The sequence below is a fragment of the Lagopus muta genome, chromosome 2 (assembly GCF_023343835.1).
Source record: "Lagopus muta isolate bLagMut1 chromosome 2, bLagMut1 primary, whole genome shotgun sequence".
Lineage (NCBI taxonomy): Eukaryota > Metazoa > Chordata > Aves > Galliformes > Phasianidae > Lagopus > Lagopus muta.
Window position 1 is genome coordinate 106,471,647 of NC_064434.1, and position 17,814 is coordinate 106,489,460.

The window sequence follows — 17,814 nt, forward strand, 5'->3', positions numbered from 1 at the left end:
GGAAGTGGCACTGAGGGACGTGGGCAGTGAGCACGGTGGTTGGGGGGTGGGGTTGGGGTTGTACTTGGTGACCTTTTCCAGCCTTAATGGTTCTCTGATTCTAATTCCTCACCTGCTGATGGCCCCGATGGCCCCTTGCTTGCCTTTGGGGAGAGGAGAAGGCAGCAAAAAGCTGTCCAGATCCACAGCCACAAACCTCGCTAAATATCAGGCACCTCACAAACAGCCCTCCGTGTCTCCTCACGGCACGCTGAAGGTGTTTAAAATCTCAATATTTTTATGCCAACGCTCATCGTAAAACCACAAGCTGCTTCTCAGTTTTGTTTTCAGCTGGCTTTGATGAGACGATTGGCATCTCGCCGCTGAGCCGCGCGGCGATGCTCGAGGCGCCCGGCTGTCGCGCCGTACCTGGGGACATTTCATTTCCCCAGCGCCCCGTGCCACCACCGCAGGGCCGGGGATGTTGTTTCCTATGTACTTCACAGCTGGGATTTCCCACTCACCCTCCCCCAGAAAGCTGCGTTTTGCTTCTCCCTGGGTTCCACTTTCATTCGATGCGCTGCAGCAGTGAATAGCCCTCGACATTTTGCTGCAGTGCTTTGCGTGTTAGGCTCTTTTTCAGCTTGCTTGTCGTGAAGGCAATTGCTCACCCCCATGGAAGTCCCAGGGTGGTTTTCCACATGGCTCCTGCTGGGCAGCAGCAGCAGCCCCATTCCTCCCCACCTCGTGTGCTGTGAATTACAAAAGAACGAGATGAGCTCGTTCCCAAGTGCAGGCTGTTTCCCCCCCCGGGCCCACCTCTGCCCATAGCCACTGAAAATGGCTGTCTGAATCTGTCCGAAATTCTGCTTTCTTCAAATGTGGTCAGCTGCGCAGTAAAAGCGTTCCGTGCAGCCCACTTTCAGGACACTCTTTGGTGTTTCACTCTTTCCACATGAGTCAAACTAGAAGGATTTTGCAAACCTCACCGCATGGGTGTCCTCCCCTCTCGGAGCTGTGAATACCAGCGTGGCTGGTGGGCCGGGCGGCCCAGCAGTGGATGAGTCAAAGTACGCCATGCTCCAACCCAGCCTCTTGTAGCCACCTTTTGGCTCCCTGCTTCCAAGCAGGACGTGGGGAGCGCTGTGCGTGGGGACGAGGTCAATGGGGCACAAGGCAGCCTGCTGCTCGGCTTCCAGCCCTCGGTGTGTGCTCCGCTCTGGGCTGGGAGCCCGGGATGTGGGTTTGTCCCACGCTGCCATCCCTTACTGCTGATAAATAGAGGAAGGATCAGCCCGAAAGGCGCCGTGCTGCGCGTAGTCACAGGAAGTGCAGACGGCGTCAGGAGACCCGCGGCACGCTTATTTTTCACTCCATTTCAGTGCATAAAAGCCTGCTGGCGGGGGCTACCGGACCCCCTGGCACGGCCCACGTGTGCCAGGGATGCGGGGCCGCCAGCGGGGGCCGGGGGGGCCGGGAGCTCAGCACACGCGGTGCGGTGGTGGTGGGGTCCCCCCGCAGAGCCCCCCGGGACGTCAGGGCCGCACGGCACCCCTCAGCAGAGGGGCTGAAATTGTGGCCGTCTCCCCTCGTCCAGAGCCGCCTCTGCCTCCAGCCCTTTCGCGGAAACCGTTGTGGGCTCGGGCGAGCGGGAGGCGGCGAGGCGACAGCGGCAGGGCCAGGAAGGGGAGCGGGGTTTCGGCGTGTGTCATGCCCCCTGCCCGCCGTGGGTGGCTGGGTGGAAAAACCCCAGCGACTGGCGGCCGTTCAGGGCATGGGGACGGCTGGGAATGCGGCCCCTCGCTCCCGCTGACTCCGTGCCACGTGGGGCCTGGCCACGCTCCCTTCCTGCCCAGCACGGCAGCGTTCGTTCAGCCGTGGGCAGCGGCACAAAATGGTGCTGCTGAGCCCCTCTCCAGGCTGGCCGGTGGATGCCGGGTCTGCAGCCCACGGGACGCGCTCGGCAGCGCGGCAACCGGCCCTCCGCAGCGTGACTTTCATTTTATTTTTAAATACCTTGATTCTGCGGTATTAATTTGCTTTTTGGTTTCGATATTAATACTGAATACGCGCCGGGTCGGCGGCGTTTGTTTTCGGTGGTAAATAAGAGTTCAAGTGATTTAATGGCTGTGGCGCTGGGCTGGCGAGGCTGTGGGGGCATTGCTGCGGCCACGTGGGCTGCCCCAGCACCTCCTGCTTCCCCGAGACCCTAAGAGCAGCGCAGGAATGGGATGCCTTGAGTTTTGGGGGAAAAGAACTGGGAAATGGCGCCGTGCCGGCCCTGCCTGTGCCGTGGCATCCAGAGGGGCTGCCGTGCCAGGCTGGAGCTGCCCATTGCCCACCTGCCCTCTGTGGAGAGCGGATCCAAGCTGAGAGTGATTTTGGGGTTAAATCTGCCCTTTTTCTCGTTGTGCCACAGCCGGCCTCGTGCTGTATTCGCCACTGTACTGTAGCTGAAAGGCTGCAAACAGTTTTGGGAACAAGATGTCTGCCTAAAGCATGACAGAATTGGCCACAAATTGCAGATGAGACTGATAACAAAAGCCAACAACATAAAATATGTAGAAAAACAACGCGTTAAAGGCGACGAGACCACTGAAGGGCTTTTTTGTGTGTTTTCTAACCAGGTCTCTGGCGGCAGGAGTGAAAACACACCAAGAGAGAAACATCAGCTGCTCCCTTGTTAATATCTGACAACCAGAGGGGCATGGGCTGCAGTGCTGGGGGCTGCTGGTCCCTTCCCCGTGCCCTTGGGCTCTGCTGGTGCTTTGGGGGGAGATGGCACCTTGCTTTGCAGCCCATCCCTGCGTTGGGCCGGTCGGTGCTGGGCACGGTGATGCTTTTTAGGGGCTGTCTGCCAGGCTGCTTTCTTCTGCAAAGACCTCAATCTCACGGCAGCATTTTCATAGTGAATATAATCGTTTCGGCCCCGTGGAGCAGAGCGAGGGGGAAAGCAAAACCTGGGTGCCGTGATGCAGGAGGGTTTTTCAGCCTCGCAGCACAGCTACCTGCTGCAGGAGAGTTTCCTTTGTCTTAATAAATCAGGTTGAGCGCAGAAATTAGGATGAGGTTTTTGTTTTTGTTCTACTTATTTAATCTTTGTTTTTTATAAATAAATACAAATAACTCAAACTGAAACTTGATGGCTTTGGTGATAATAAAAGAGCAGCCCTGGGGAAATTTTCTTCATTAACATGTTCTTTCACAGCCCACACTCGGGTTTCGGTAGGAAAACTGCTTAACCTTTTCAGCAGCAGCAGCAGCAGAGGCTTTTTAAAGCCCAGAAGCACTGAAACACGGCGTTCGTGGCTCGAAGCTGGCTGTGCATCGCTGGGGCTTCGCTCTGATTTGGGGTGTGTAAGGAGGGCACAAACCCTGCTGCCTCCACCCACCGCTCCCGCATCCCTGCAGCACCAGCGGGTTTTTTGAATCCCCTTGCTGTTTTCCATAACAAAAAAAAGGGCTGTGAGAAACCAAATCTGCTCTCTTGCGTTGCTCGGTTTCTGTGGCTTTTCTCCTTTTTCCCTGCCTATCAGTGCCGTGCATATGGATGGGATGCAGGCGAGCCGAGCATCACCCTGGGGCCAGGTTTGGGTTTTGTCTCTCCAGATCGTGCTCAGGGCATGCAGGAGCACAGTGCCAGCAATGGGTTGCTGTCCCCAGCCCTGTGTCTGTATTTCTGGGGGTGAGTGTGAGCCTGGCACCCCTACTCTATTAGCTCTGGGAGCAGCCCTTATTCCCAGCCACCTTTTTCCTTTTCCCATGCCAACTGCTTTCTCTGGGCAGCAGAACAGAAAAAAAACCAAAAACAAACCCACAAGAGAGTTTACAAAATATTTTAAAATTTCTTTTCTTTTTTCTTTTCTTTTCTTTTCTTTTCTTTTCTTTTCTTTTCTTTTCTTTTCTTTTCTTTTCTTTTCTTTTCTTTTCTTTTCTTTTCTTTTCTTTTCTTTTCTTTTCTTTTCTTTTCTTTTTCTTTTCTTTTCTTTTCTTTTCTTTTCTTTTCTTTTCTTCTCTTCTCTTCTCTTCTCTTCTCTTCTCTTCTCTTCTCTTCTCTTCTCTTCTCTTCTCTTCTCTTCTCTTCTCTTCTCTTTCTCTTCTCTTCTCTTCTCTTCTCTTCTCTTCTCTTTCTCTTCTCTTCTCTTTCTTTTTTTGCAGGGCAGATCTATGCTCTACCAGCTCCCTTAACACCATACGAGTTTTTAGTATTTGCAGCTCACTTCCTGTATGAGGTTAGTTTGTTTATCATAAAAAACCTATTTTTAAACCCATTTCTGCCAATAAGTAATTTGAATGCTGATGCTCACTCGTTGCGTTCCCCGGCTGGCAGCAGGGCTCGGCGGCCACCTCACTCCCTGTCAGCACGGCGGTGGCACTCAGTAGCTTTTATTGAGGGATGCACCCAAGGAGATGCCCTGAGCACATCTGTTAGAGCCAGCACCGTGTTCGCACGTTCAGATGAGGGCCTGCTCCCACATCTGATCTCTAAAACTGGTTTTGGTGAGATTGGGGCAGCAGAGTTCCCCTTGGGCTTCCCTGCATTCAACACACAGATTTAAGCCATCTTTTCTGAGCAACTGTGGATATTGGGTGCACCCCTGTGCCGCCGAGACCACTCTCCATCACCTTCAGGCACCATCAGCAGTCCACCACCTGAATCCCAAGGTCAGGGCTAGACCCAGCATTAACAACTGAGCTTAGGAACCCATCTTTCGTTTGGGAGGCATTAGGTTGTATCCCTCTGCTCACATTTTTGCAGCCGTCTCCTGGCCGCGATGCCGCGACGCAGCCCCATGACCCAGCGCTGGGCTGGGAGTCCCAAGGGAGCAGGGAGGATGCGTGCTGCCAGCTTCTGTCTTACGGAAAAAAAGCAAAGAAATCCAACCCTTTTATTTTCACCTTTCTCCGGGCTGAGCCCAGCGCCAACACAGATGTGCAAAGCGGAGCCAATTAGAGCGGCATCGGCAGCGCCGGTGCACGGCTGGGGAGGTGGCATTTTGCTGCCTGCCATGTCCTGCCCCCCTTCGGGAGCTGACATAGCATCACCTTCAAACATTTTCTCCCTAATTAAACCGATGCCTTTGTCAAAAAGTTTCCATTCGGTGTGTGATGTCAGGAATCACACCGAGAGAAAGCGTGGTTTAATTAGCGGCAGCCCACGCGGCCGGGCAGCAAAGGCTCCCCCGTGCACTCCCGACAACATTAAAATATGAGCCCATCAAAATACCGGGCAGGAGAAACTCCCATCCTATTCCTTCAGTGCTGGTGGGATTTGTGTGTCCTTGGGCTGAAGCTGCTAAGAAATTTTGGCTCAGGACAGTGCTGCTGGGGAAAGCAGAGGAGCGTGAGCTAGGCGGCTTTCATGCTGGCACTGGGACTCTCAGGAGGCCAGCAGTAGAAGGAAATCGGTTTTGTCACACCATACAGATGCAGCCAGTCCCACCACATCCGTGCAGATCCAGGACCTGTTGGGAAAGTGCTGGGGAAGGTTGGGAAATCCTGCCCAGTGGCCAGGGCTCCAGGATGCTCGTCTGTGGCGAAGTCAGAGTGCCCAGGGCTCAAACATCCTAGAACCCATCAGAAATGTCAGAAAACCCACTGGAAACGGTGACCTTTGTTGCAATATGAAAATCAGATGCAAAGCTTGGTGGGTATTTTTAGCTGTTTTAGGCTGAACAGGTGTTTGAAAGGTCAGATGCGAGTCATTGGAAAAAAATATAGTGAGGGTATGGCAGGATGGCTGTGCCGCTCTCCTGGTGTTCGATGGCCCTAAACGCTTTCATCCTCATTTCTGGGGCATGGAGCTTGGGCCTCGCTTTGTATTTGCTCTATGGCACCCCAAGGATGCTCAGCGCTGTACCTCCTACCTGCATGCACTGTCTTTGGAATGAGACTTTTGGCTTTATCGGCTAATATATTTGAAAAAAAGAAGAAAATTCATCCCAGGTAGAAATCCAGCACAAATCCAGCCATAATGAAACTGACTCTCAGAGTTCCTTATTAACACAGAGCAGCTTGATGCTGTAGTGTGAGGGTGTGGACAGGAGGATCCCCTCATCTGCCCATCAATAGGGTGGTGTTGGGTTGTTGTTTTCCCCATCACCACCTCCCACGAGGTTTAGAAGGGCTCCCTTCCACATAGCATGGCCCACTGTTATCCTCGGGGCTGTCATTGTTGGATTTCAGTTGTCCCACATCAACAAGACGAGGTATGCTGTGAGTAGGTTCAGCTGAAAGAGGTTAAGAGCAGATCCACATGTGGCCATGAGCCATGCACGTGGCTTTTCACATGAGCAAACTGTTGGGTGTTTGGTTTTTTTTTTGGTTGTTTTTTTTTTGTTTGTTTTTCCTTGTCAAGGAATAAAGGAAGTTTGTCATCATTCAAACAAACAGAAAATGGATGGTGGTTTTAATTTGTCACTAAAGCAAGATTTTGAGACCACAGGAAGAAAGAGCCAGTCTTTTGGAGAGGGACCAGACGACACGTCCTTGGTGGACTGGGAAATGATCAACCTGGGCTGTGGCCAGCTGGGACTGCTTGTGTCCAACCCAGGCCGTGGCCACCATGGCAAGCCAGGATGGGGCCGTGGCCAATATGGGCTGAGACTGCCATGGGCCTGGCCATAGCCTACTGAGATGTGGCCACAGCCTTCCTGGGCCAGGCTGGTGGCCATGGGCAGAAACCAGCTGGGACTCTCATCAGTGTGGGATGCCACCAGGGAGCATTTCCCTTCCCTGCTGTCTCACTGAGGTCGTGGGGTTCAGGGCTGAGCTCCTTCCAAAATGAGTCACAGCAAAGAAAAGAGGGAGAACCATCAGCAAACAACCTGCCTGCACAGGTCACTCTGGCTTGGCCCTGTCTCCAGCTCATTGCCAAAGGTCCTGTTAGTTAGCTTGCAAAACTGGTGGGATTTTCCCCAAAATGAGAGGTGAGATGTTGACCCCAGAGGGGTCAGGGCTGTCCCCAAAATCCTCCCCTAACATCCCAGTCCCACCATACTCCTGAATGGGACCAAAAATCCCCAGGCTGATGATATGGCCTTGGCTGGGCAATACGGGCATTGTTGAGTTAAAGCAGCCCCTAAAATAGCACCTGAAACCTATAAACTTCCCTTTCAAGAACTTCTGTAATTTGAAACAAGCACAAGAAAAGAAAAACAATCCAGAAATTTTGTTGTTTGTCAAAGTCGGGGTGGGCTTCTGGTTTTCTTTAATATATTTCAGCAGGAGCCTCTCACAGGGCAGGGGTTCCTGGGCACATTTCTCTCTGATTTGTTTCTTCCCCACTTTCTTCCTTCCTTTCAGCTGTCAGCATCACAGTTCTGAGCCAAAGCATCCCAGCAGTGTGCACTGAGCAGCAGGGAACTGTGGTGGTTAAAGACAGCCTCCCAAGAGCCCAGTGGGATTGTGAGGAGAGGTTGGAGGTCTTTTTTATTATTATGATTTCTTGTTGTCCTTCTGTCATGATCTTTTTATAAAGCGAAATGCACTTACAGGTTTTTGGAGAGTTGAAAAGAGGAGGAAGATGAAGGGGAACAGCAATATCTTGGAGACGATGGGTTGGCGGTTGGAGTGGATCATGGTAGTGGTCTCTCCAACCTTATTATTCTATGATATTCAAAAGTAAGTCCTCCTCGACTCTGAGCAGCTTAAAAACAAAACAAAACAAGGCACAAACAAACAGGGAAGTGCAGCTGCCTCTGCAGAAACAAGCCCTGCTCTCGCCTCACCACCATGACTCACGGCCGGGGCTAAATTCCCAGCAAGGGGAGGTGTGATAATCGTGAACGAGTGGCTTGGGCTCTGCCTCAGGGAGCAAACAGCAAAGAGGTGTGCATAGACACATATCTGCGTGCTTGGCTTCTTGTTCCTGCCATCCCCTGCTGCTGGTCTCCATGAGCCCCACCATCACCTCGTGGCTGCTCCTTTTGTGCGGAGAGCCCCACACGAGCGAGCGCAGCAAAATAATTGTTCCAAACCACAGCTGATGCTATCAGTTATCTGCCAGCTATTATCTGTGGTGAAATAAAGGCAAAGTGAGCAATCGCTCGGGTAGATGGCTCAGGGCAAGGAGCCATCCCGTCCCCTGGTGCTCTTACACCATCACCAAGTCCAAAGGGGATGCGGCCACGAAACATTGGGGAGGGCTTAGAACTGAGGATAGAAAAGGGAGGGAGGGCCAAGGCAAGGGAAAGCAGGGCGGTGGTGTCAATGAGCAGATTGTGAGGATGAACTCAAAATAAGTAAAAACCCTTACAGAATTCTAGCAGCTTAAAGCCTAAACAACCCAGGAAAAGAAGAAAAATGAATTAGAAAAAGCAAGCCCTGTAAAACCCTACTGAATTAAACACAAGAACAGATCACTGCCTTGCTCTTCTTGCAGGCACCTAAAGTCACCAACAGACTCCTGGCAGAAGGTCGATCCAGAAGCCCCCAAAGAAAGCACCACTCGTGACAAGTAGTCAAATAGTTGAAGGTTTTATTCATATAAAACTCATATTAAGAACATAAAAGATTGCATCTTAAAAAAAAAAAAAAAAAAAAAAAAAAAAGATCTGCAATTATTTACAGCAGTATTGCACAAGTAAAGTGGCAATTACCCTGTCCAAAATTCATCAGTGCAAAACACAAGTAAGCCAGGGAAATTGCAATAAAAATGCTACATATGCTGGGTCCTATGAAAACGAGTTAGTGATTAACTGGGACATCAGTGTGCACTCCGGTTGTACCTGATGCTAAAGCTGGTCCTGGATCTTGGCTGAGACAGAAGAGAATGTGGTTTTAAAGAGGAGAGGACCAAAATCGTGGTGGAGAAGCCAAACTTCCCCTGAATTTCACTAATGCTGTCATCTGGGAGGTGCTTAAATCCCTATGGGTGTGCAGGACTTAGGCACTTCAAAGCAATCATCTCTGCGCCGCGTTGGCTGCGCTGGATCCAGCGGGCAGCGCTGGGAGGTCCATCACTCATATGGGAGGCCCATCCACACCACAGACCTGGGGCAGCAGGAGAGAGGGGCAGGCAGAACCTCGACAGGAATTTAAATAAGCAGGAAATAAATAGCCATCGTTTCTACAAGTTACAGCATGATGGAACAGTAGAGTGCATTGATTACACAGGGGCAGGGGGAAAAAAAAATAAAGGGAGGGGGAGGATCTACAGTATTTACCAAGTTTAACTCTAAAAAAGTTTAGGGGAAAAAAAAAACCAGGATTTTTTTTCTTTTTTTTTTTTTTTGATTACTTATAAGCTGTACAAAACTTACATGAGAGAATGGAAAGAGAATACATTGCACGCAGATATTTGGCTCAGATGATGAAAATAATACGGTGTCCTATTCTAATAAATAGTCAGGTATTTACAGTGACCAACTGGGAGGCGTAACGCGTGGCGTGGGACCATCCAGCACAACAGGGGTTCTCTGCAACCACTGAACTTCATGGAATCGTTTTGGCAGAACAGAGAGCACTGGTGATGTGGGCTCAGAACGCCCCAAATCCATCGGTGAGCACTGCTGAAACTGATTTAAAACCATCATTCTTCTTTTTCCGGACATTAAAAACAATAAAACCACCAAAATTAAACAATTCTCACAACCCTACAGGGATGAAGCCTGGTTTTCTTTTTTGGAGCTACGTTTTCCTCTGTCTGCATTCTGGCTGGGAAAGCTGGATGTGGAGCAGCCCAAGCCAGATGGTGCCAATCCCTTGCGTTCTTCCCCTTCTTTTTTTCTGCCCAGCATAGAGCCAGGAGGACAGGGCAAAGTGCTGGGTGCTGGCCACCCTTCTTTGGTGTGCTCCATGGGATGCAGGACCAGAAAAGCTAAAATTGCTCCATTCTCCTTCCAATGAGTGCAATCAGGGGCAGGCAGCCCCACGCCAACGGGTCATCGCCTCCCAGCTGGTGCAAAGAGGTCAGACTGTACACAGCTCTTCTAACACAGGAACACTGATCTCCACACAGCGGCACGCAGGACAGTTTCTCCTGACGTGCATATTGCAATGCGGTAGGAAAAACCGCTACCATAGGGCCGGGTTTGCTGCTGCTGCTGCTTCTTCTACGGTGCTGGTGAAACCACAACTAACTGCAGCATTTGGAAGGTGATTTTAGGACCATCCGCACCAGCTGGAGGAAAGGGGACAGTTCTGAAGGTGAGAGGAGTTACGTTTGTGCATAGAAACGCAGGCGGTCAAAGCAACGACGCGCCCCAAAAAGCACCAGCTGTGCAGAAGCCTCCTGTGCGAGATGAACCAGAGATGATGGCAGGGTCTCCGTTGGCTGGGACACCACACACATCCATGTGGTGAGCTTCTAGAGCCACGTGGCAGGGTCTCCAGATAGGAGGAGAGAAAGGGCATCGTCCTGGGACTTCAAACACCTGCTGAGGTCTTCCCAGGTGGAAGGAGGAGATGTGCCACAAGGAGAAGACCTGCCCAAGGCCAGCAGGGTGCAGACCCCACGCTCTGTGATGAGTCGTTACCATCTGAACAGCGTGCACAAGCAAGTCTGCGTCCTTCAGCACTGCACGGCCCCTCATTCAGCTGGATTCCATCACAGGAACCTTCAGGGTCTTCATCCCCTCGCTCCTCGCCTGCAGACTTCTCCCATAGCCCTGGTCCAGTCCAAACAGAGGATCCCAGAAAACATCCAGTGTGCCAAAAACCCTCTTGGGTTTAACAGCAACACGCTAACCATGCCTTTAGAACAGATCCTAGAGTCGCACAGCAGGAACCTGTCACTGGGTGCAAAACTGCAATGGTTTGGGAACTGTTTTAACCTGCCTCCAAGGACATCTTATTGCTGAATTACTCAGTCACCGATATTATATATTATAATATTATACAATACGTAAGCATTTTCACACGTCTTATAGAAAGAATTTCTAAAAAGGCAACCTGGTGGATTGTTTGTTTGTTTTTTTTTGTTTGGTTGGTTGGTTGTGATATTTTGGACCCTGGGAATCTGACAGCTAAGTCTTGAAATTCAGAACTTAAAATAAAAGTTGGGAAGGAAAAAAAAAAACAAAAACAGTCAGCAGGAAATAGGAATATTTGCATGACGCAACCGAAGTTGGATTTGGGGTAGCATTAGGTATTTACACATAAAAGAAGTGCTGATTAAAATCTCTCCGCCCTTCTTCCATCCTCATCCTCTTTGGCAGGCAGGAGGAGGCGGCAGCGCAGCGGCCGGGGGGCGTCCAATGCTCCCTGCAACACCTGCAGCACAAATAAGGCAGCTCTGCAGATCAGCTGGATCTGGAGGGTCTTGGGACGCATCCAAGATGAGCCGACAGATTTCCAGAAACGATGACCGAACATCGTCACTGAGGACATTTCTCTGAGACAATTTAAAAAACAATAATTAAAAATGGAGAGAAACACAGTAAACACCACTCTCAGATAAAATCTAGCTTTGGAGCATCCCGGCAGGTCCACGTGGGAAATCCACCCTCCTCCGGCCACCGCACTCCCAGGCCAGGGGGGGCAGCTCGGAAGCTCCAAGCTCTGGCATTGGCTCTTCTCCACTGGATTTTGGAAGGAGCCATCGAGTCCCAGCAGCCCACACGGCCGGTGTCACTGCATCCTCCAGATGAGGCGGATGATGTAATGCAGGAGGCGCAGAATGACCACCTGGGGGTTTCCAGCGTGGTTATCCAAGAAACCCTAGGAGGAAAACAGGGGGCAGAAAGTAAGAAAGTGACTTGAATTCCCAGCTACCGTGAGTTGAACATCTCCTGCACGTGAGGAAGGAGAAGGTGGGCCTGGCACCTTCCGCACTGCAACTCTGAGCTTTCTCCCCACTGCTGCCACTACCAGGAAAGGTCTACGTTTACCTACTGAGCTGGCTTCATGGGGTTCAGTACAGATGAGACAACAAAGTTCGCCCCAAGGGGTGGCCAAAATGCACTGATGCTTGTTATTTGTCACTGCCAAGGAGATGCAGAGGGAGAAAACACAGAAACAAAATGAAGGCAACTCAGCTCAATGACATCAAGCGCTTCAGTCCTGGGGAAGCCACTGCTGGCATCCCAACCAGCACCAAACCAAGACTGCTGCAAGATGACCAGTTCCCTGTCCCCAGCCTCAGGGATTGGCATTGTCCTCCAGCACATTCATAAACTGGGCTCAATTCAAGTTCACTGAAGCCAACTCAAGATTTTTTCTGAGCAGAAGATGATCCAACACAAATAGGGCAAATACCCCAACGCTTTCAAGTGAGGCTGAGCACACAGTTCTCAGCTCTTGCTAACACTGGAGACTGAGAGATTTCACAAACTGGAAATCATGCATTTTATGATTTTACCAAGAAAGTAAACCCAGCCTCCCATCATGCTGAGTTTCAATAAGAAGCTTTATAGTTCTCAGTGGGCCAAAGCTGCCTGCTTCCAGCCACATCTGCCATGAAGGCTCAGAGAGGACATCACCTGGGTGTGGGATGTGAGCAATGCTGCTTGAGACTGCAGTGTGGAAGCAAGCAGCAAGCCCTGCTAAGAGAAGCAGGGAGGTAATAATAACAATAATAATAATAATAATAATAATAATAATAATAATAATAATAATAATAATAATACAAAACCCAACTAGAAATGAAGACCTGCAGCAGGAAGAGCAGTGGTAGCAGAGACGTGTTCCTGCTGATGGTGGTAGTCATGGCTTCAGCTCTAATGGCTCTAGGAGCAACCACTGCAGCTGAGCACTCCTCCTTTGAGCACAGGACCAGTATTTCACAGCAACATTCAAAGAGAGTTTACTTTTGGGGTCCCTTTTCCCTCCCCCAAGCCCAACAGCAAAACAGAAGTGCCAGCACCACCACCTCTGGTTTCCCACACTGTCAGAACACAGTGTGGTTTGGGCTATATTGAGTGCAGCAGAACCATGTCTGTACATGCCCTGCAGGGAGAAATCACGCTGCTTACACCGATTTGCAAACTCCTGTTGCAGGCACAGGGCACACAGAGTGCACTGTCCCCAACAGAAGATGCTCAAACATCCCACAGCCAGGTGGAGAAGGGTAAGCAGCACATTTTAGCTCACCATGCATCTGCTGTGCGTGGAGCTGGGCTTCGAGGCAGGAGACCACGCCGGCTGCTCCCGCTTGCTCAACCTCTTTGTCAAGGTGGGTCGATGCTGAATTACCTAATTCTCTGTTGTTTTTGCCCCGGGGAGCTTTTAAGGGCAGACAGAACACAGCCAGGCTGCTTTTGGGGAACCCTCCTGGCATCCCAGCCAGGTTCTTGTCCCAGGGCCCCCAGCTGGGCACGCTGGGGCAGAGGAGCAACGTCGACCCGTCCGACAGCCCTGACCTGTCTGGCAAGCACCGTTTTGGCACCGCTGAGTTCCCCATTTCCACCCGTGCTCAAAGGGCAAGCCCGAATGAACCTGCTGCGATTGGAGGGTGATGGCAGCACGGGCTGCCAGCAAAACTTCATGTTTACCCCTTCCCTGGTGCCGTGCTGGCAATCCAGCTCAGTAAGTGTTCTTCAACAGCAAGCTGCTCACAGAAGGCAAAGGCAACTTTTCAGGGAGCGATAGCCAAGCACGCTGGGGACAATAAATCCACAGCAATTACTTAAATGCTCTGAAAGCCGCTTGGTTCTGGATGCAACAGACAAGAGGAATTCATCAGACTAATTAAGCCTGCGGGAAGCGATACTACTTTGCCCTTGCATTCCCCAACGAGCCCTGCTACAGCCCTCACCCACGTGAGCAGCAGGGAGGGAAAATGAGCAAATCCACGAGGGAAGCTGCTGACTCCAGAGCAGGGGAAAAACATATGAACTCAAAAAGAATGAGCTGGTGAGAGAGCAGAGGCAGGAGTGGATGTGGGGCAGCACCAGGACAGGCACCCAATCTGGGGAGAGCTTCTGTCGTGCAGACTCTGGACACAGTGAGGAAGTGACTCATGAGCCAGGGGCATGAATAAAGATGTGGGCAGTCAGCACATCATCACACACACGTCTCCTTCTCCTCTTCCCACAGGTAAGCCAAAGGAAGGGGGAGAAGGACTAGAAACCACATGTACAAACATGCAGCTGTGAACAATGGATGAGAGGCAAGTTATCAGCTAACGCTGCTCTTCTAATAATTGCTGTTACCTCATCTCTTTGATGACTTTTTTTTGTGCACGTTCATACCGCTCAGTTTTGTTGCGCCACTTCAAGGTGAGATTTTACAGCCTCTCAAACTTACAGCCTTACAGATCTAGTGGGCACAGTGGTGACGGATCAGTGGTTGGACCGGACGATCCAAGCGGTCTCCTCCAACCTTAGTAATTCTATGAAACACACAATTTTTGAAGGAGCTTTTGCTGGATTCTTCTAGGAGAAATAAGCTACCAGAGGAGGTTCATCCCTGTTGCTAGACTTTGATACTGGTGACCCTTCACAGCAGCAATCCCCTTAAAACAGCAGTGCTGGTTCCCAAGAGCTGCCAGCCACTCACACAGCTCCTTCCAATGCCACCCCAACAACACACAGAGCTCTGCTTGCCTTACATGGTTCCCTCCTTATCACCAGTTCAGCGCTAACGCAGAGACAGATGATGCCTTACTGGTTCTCAGTACCATGAATGAAGCCACGACACCCGAAAATCTCCGGTCCCAACTTGAAAGGTGGTGCTGAGTATCTTTCATGACGCGGCGGCAGCAGACGACAGCCACCCGCGCATCCTTTTCTACATTTGAGTGAACAAAACACTTGCCACAGAGCTAGTTTCCAGATATGATTAAGCTTTTCCCTTTTAGAGACTGTGCGTAAAGAAATGGAAAGTAAAAATAAGAGAATTACCCTTCTTGGACAATAGGAGGCATTGAATTCATCCCCGATGCGCCGCAGCTCCTGTGCAATCCATATTTCTGGTTGTATTTCTTCTGCAAGTGAGTGAGATCGCCACCTGGAAGCTGCACAGAGCAAAAAACAGAGCGTTGGAAACAGGAACAACTCAGAAAGCAAATGCTCCATTAAACCTGGGAAGAATGCAACCGAGACTGGCTGTGCGATGTGCATGCTGCAGGCTTGTACCAGTGTTGGCTCTGTGCTGGTATTAGGCTTTGATTCGTTATTACATCAGCAGCTTCTTCCCTAGCAAAATCCTATTTTCCCCTTTTCTAAACATAATGATTTCTCACAGGGCAAAGCAGCAGCTCCTTCTCTAACCTTAAAAAAACCTCAGTCCTGATAATTTGGTCTAATGCTCGCATTTCTTCCCCCAGCAGTGGAGGCATCCAACGAGACAAGGAGCATGGTTGTTTCTGCCGTGCTAAGAAGAAAGCCACAATTGGACAAAGTGCACTCAGAGCAAACTTTGGGACTTTTCATCCCCACCATGAGGCTGGAAGGCTCTTCTCTTCAGTATTATGTTCCAGCACTTCAGCAGAAAATAAACCAGGCGCAAGAAAATGGCACTGGCTTATAAAAGGTGAAAAAAAAAAAGAGCTAAGATATCAGTTATGCTGAATATACAGCACCAGGGCCTTCAGTCTCCATTTTAAGCTCCTGAGCACATGATAAAACCACGGTACAAGCCGCCAAATATTGGAAGGGAAATGAGCAAACCCCGGTGCAGCACCTGTGCCCCCTCCTGCCAAGGAAAGCTCAGATTTGAGCAAGAAACACAGCCTAAAAATCGAAAAAAAAAAAGAATTATAAAAAATAGAAAACGACAAAAGAAAACACCACACACACACCCCCCTCAAAAACAAAACAAAAACCAGCACTCAAAACAAAACAGAGCATTTCACAAACTTGGCACCCAAGCTCAAAAGGACTCGCGAGGGAATACAAATAGCTTCCAATCTCTAACTACTCAAAGGATTAGTAGGGCAGTAAAAAAAAATAAAAAAATAAAAAATAAAAAAAAAATTAAATAAGGAGTCTGGCTCTGACCCGACTGGAAAATGCATTTCTGAGCCAAGCTGACACGGCTTGGCTTGGGGAGCTGTTTTGTTTTCACACTGTAGTAGCGCAGGAGCGGTGCCCGCCGCCTTCCCGGGACAGCCCCGTGTTATTGCTTCCCCCGGTCGCTGAATGAACTGCAGCACGGGAGCAGAGCCCACGCAGGAGCCCCACGGCACCAGGCGGGAAGCGGCAGGGCACGGCCCCGCAGCACAGCCCGCCCGCCGGGACGCGTGGCTGAGAGTGAAATCGGGCTGAGGTTTTCAGAAAGGACTTTCTGCGGCGCTGCCGGCTCGCAATATCAAAAGCGTCCAGTCATAATTGCAGAGAGGTAGGGGAACTCTCAGAGCGTGGCCACAGTCATAGCGGGAGCCGGCCCACGCCGGGTGAGCCACGGCTGGGTGCTCTGCACACCTCTGGGCTGCGCCAACACCGGGACTGCGGCTGCCAGCGATGGGTAACTCAGGCTGCTGGGGATGGGCCACCAATTGAGGAGGTGGGGGGCGCCTCAGCTTCGGGGACACACGAGGTCTGAGCATCTCTGCTCGCTGCGGAGCAGTTGGACCAGGTGGCCACGATGGTCCCTTCCAATTCCAACAGCTCTACGGTTTTATGATTTCTCTTTTGTTTTGTTTTGTTCCTCCTCTAATTGTGCCAAAGTGAAGTCTGTAGCCTGAAGCCCAGGAGATGTCTGCCAAGTTTCCCTGCCCAATGTCACCCGTGGAGCAGGAGCTGCCACCTCCACCCACACCCACACCCAGCCCTGAGAAGCAGCGCCGCGTGAGGATGATGCAAAACAACACCGCCGTGCCCACACTCACAGGTAGAAACCAAACCACCCTCCAGGCTTTGTTGTAACACAAATCCCCTTCAACACAACCACAGGTCAGGCAGGCAAAAAGGAGCACCAGCCCGCACCGCACCAACACACGCCTCAACCACTTTAAGGCTTCCTCACTGCACCGAGAGGATTTCCCCCTTTTCCACGCTGAGATGAAACCACTCCTTTCCCCTCTGTACCTCAGAGCTCAGTGAGGATCGGAGGACGGCACGGCCGTGCTGCTCGCACACATCCAGCCGCCTCTCCCTGCTCGCTGCCGGCCGACGGGAAGCGCACACCGTGCAGAGCACAGCAACGTCCCGCAGGCACGGCGAGAGCTGACCCGCACAAGCAAACAAACCCACGGCTCTGCTCCCACCGAGAGCCAAACATCCGCCGGAGATTCCTCGGGCAGCAGCAGACAGCTGGCTGCGGGGCTCGGGTGACATTCTTCGGGCACTCCCACGGCGGGCCGCCTCCAGGCACGGCACGGCTCTGCTCTCCGTGCCCGGGGCAGAGCGGCGGGCGCCGTCCGGGCGGTGCCACGCGAGCGGCTCGTTGTGAAACTCGCAGCGAGCCGTAAGGACGGCAGTAAGGTCAGAAAACCTTTCCTAAGGGCACGTTACAGTCAGCGCTGCAGCTGTAACCACAGACCTTCACCACGAGGGAAAAAAAAAAAAAAAAGCAAAGCAGAGCAAACGGCACCGCGCGGCCAGAGCGCCCGGCCGGCCGCCATCCCCGAGCGCTACCTGCCAGCCGCCGCCCCGCCCGGCACTCACCCATGGCGCTCAGGTAGTGGCTGACGGCCTGGCACGGCGGGCTGGGGGTCTGCGTGGCCTTATCGCAGCTCATGGGCGCGGGGCTGCGCTCGGCCTCGAAGGAGAAGTAGCCGCTGGAGGAGCGCGGCAGCAGCGGGGACCTCCGCACGAAGAAGAAGAGCGGCGAGCGGATGGCGAACGGGCCGGGGCTGCCGGGCGAGGCGGGCCGGGCGGCGCCGGGCAGCGCGGCGGGGGCTCCGGGCCGCAGCGGGACGGCCGGGCCCGGCCCCTCTCCCGGCGGCAGCCGCCCGGCCCGGCGGTCGCGGGGCGCCTTCGCCTCGGGGGGCTGCTTGGCCATGGGCTGCGC

General features: G+C 51.9%; 2 protein-coding genes across 2 annotated transcripts in view; one reads left to right on the forward strand and one right to left on the reverse strand.

Moving 5' to 3' along the window:
- Nucleotides 1-15,410, forward strand: part of ANAPC1 (anaphase promoting complex subunit 1) — a 57,636-nt gene extending 42,226 nt beyond the window's left edge. The window contains exon 49 of the transcript XR_007374878.1: nt 15,191-15,410. The gene's annotated coding sequence lies outside the window, so the exon portion shown is untranslated. The remainder of the gene's footprint in view (nt 1-15,190) is intronic.
- BCL2L11 (BCL2 like 11) lies at nt 10,888-17,814 on the reverse strand. Its single transcript, XM_048935262.1, has 3 exons — nt 17,469-17,814; nt 14,763-14,875; nt 10,888-11,640 (listed from the first exon to the last, which is right to left on the reverse strand). The coding sequence occupies exons 1-3, from the start codon at nt 17,803-17,805 to the stop codon at nt 11,551-11,553; spliced, it is 540 nt and encodes a 179-aa protein (XP_048791219.1). The 5' UTR covers nt 17,806-17,814; the 3' UTR covers nt 10,888-11,550.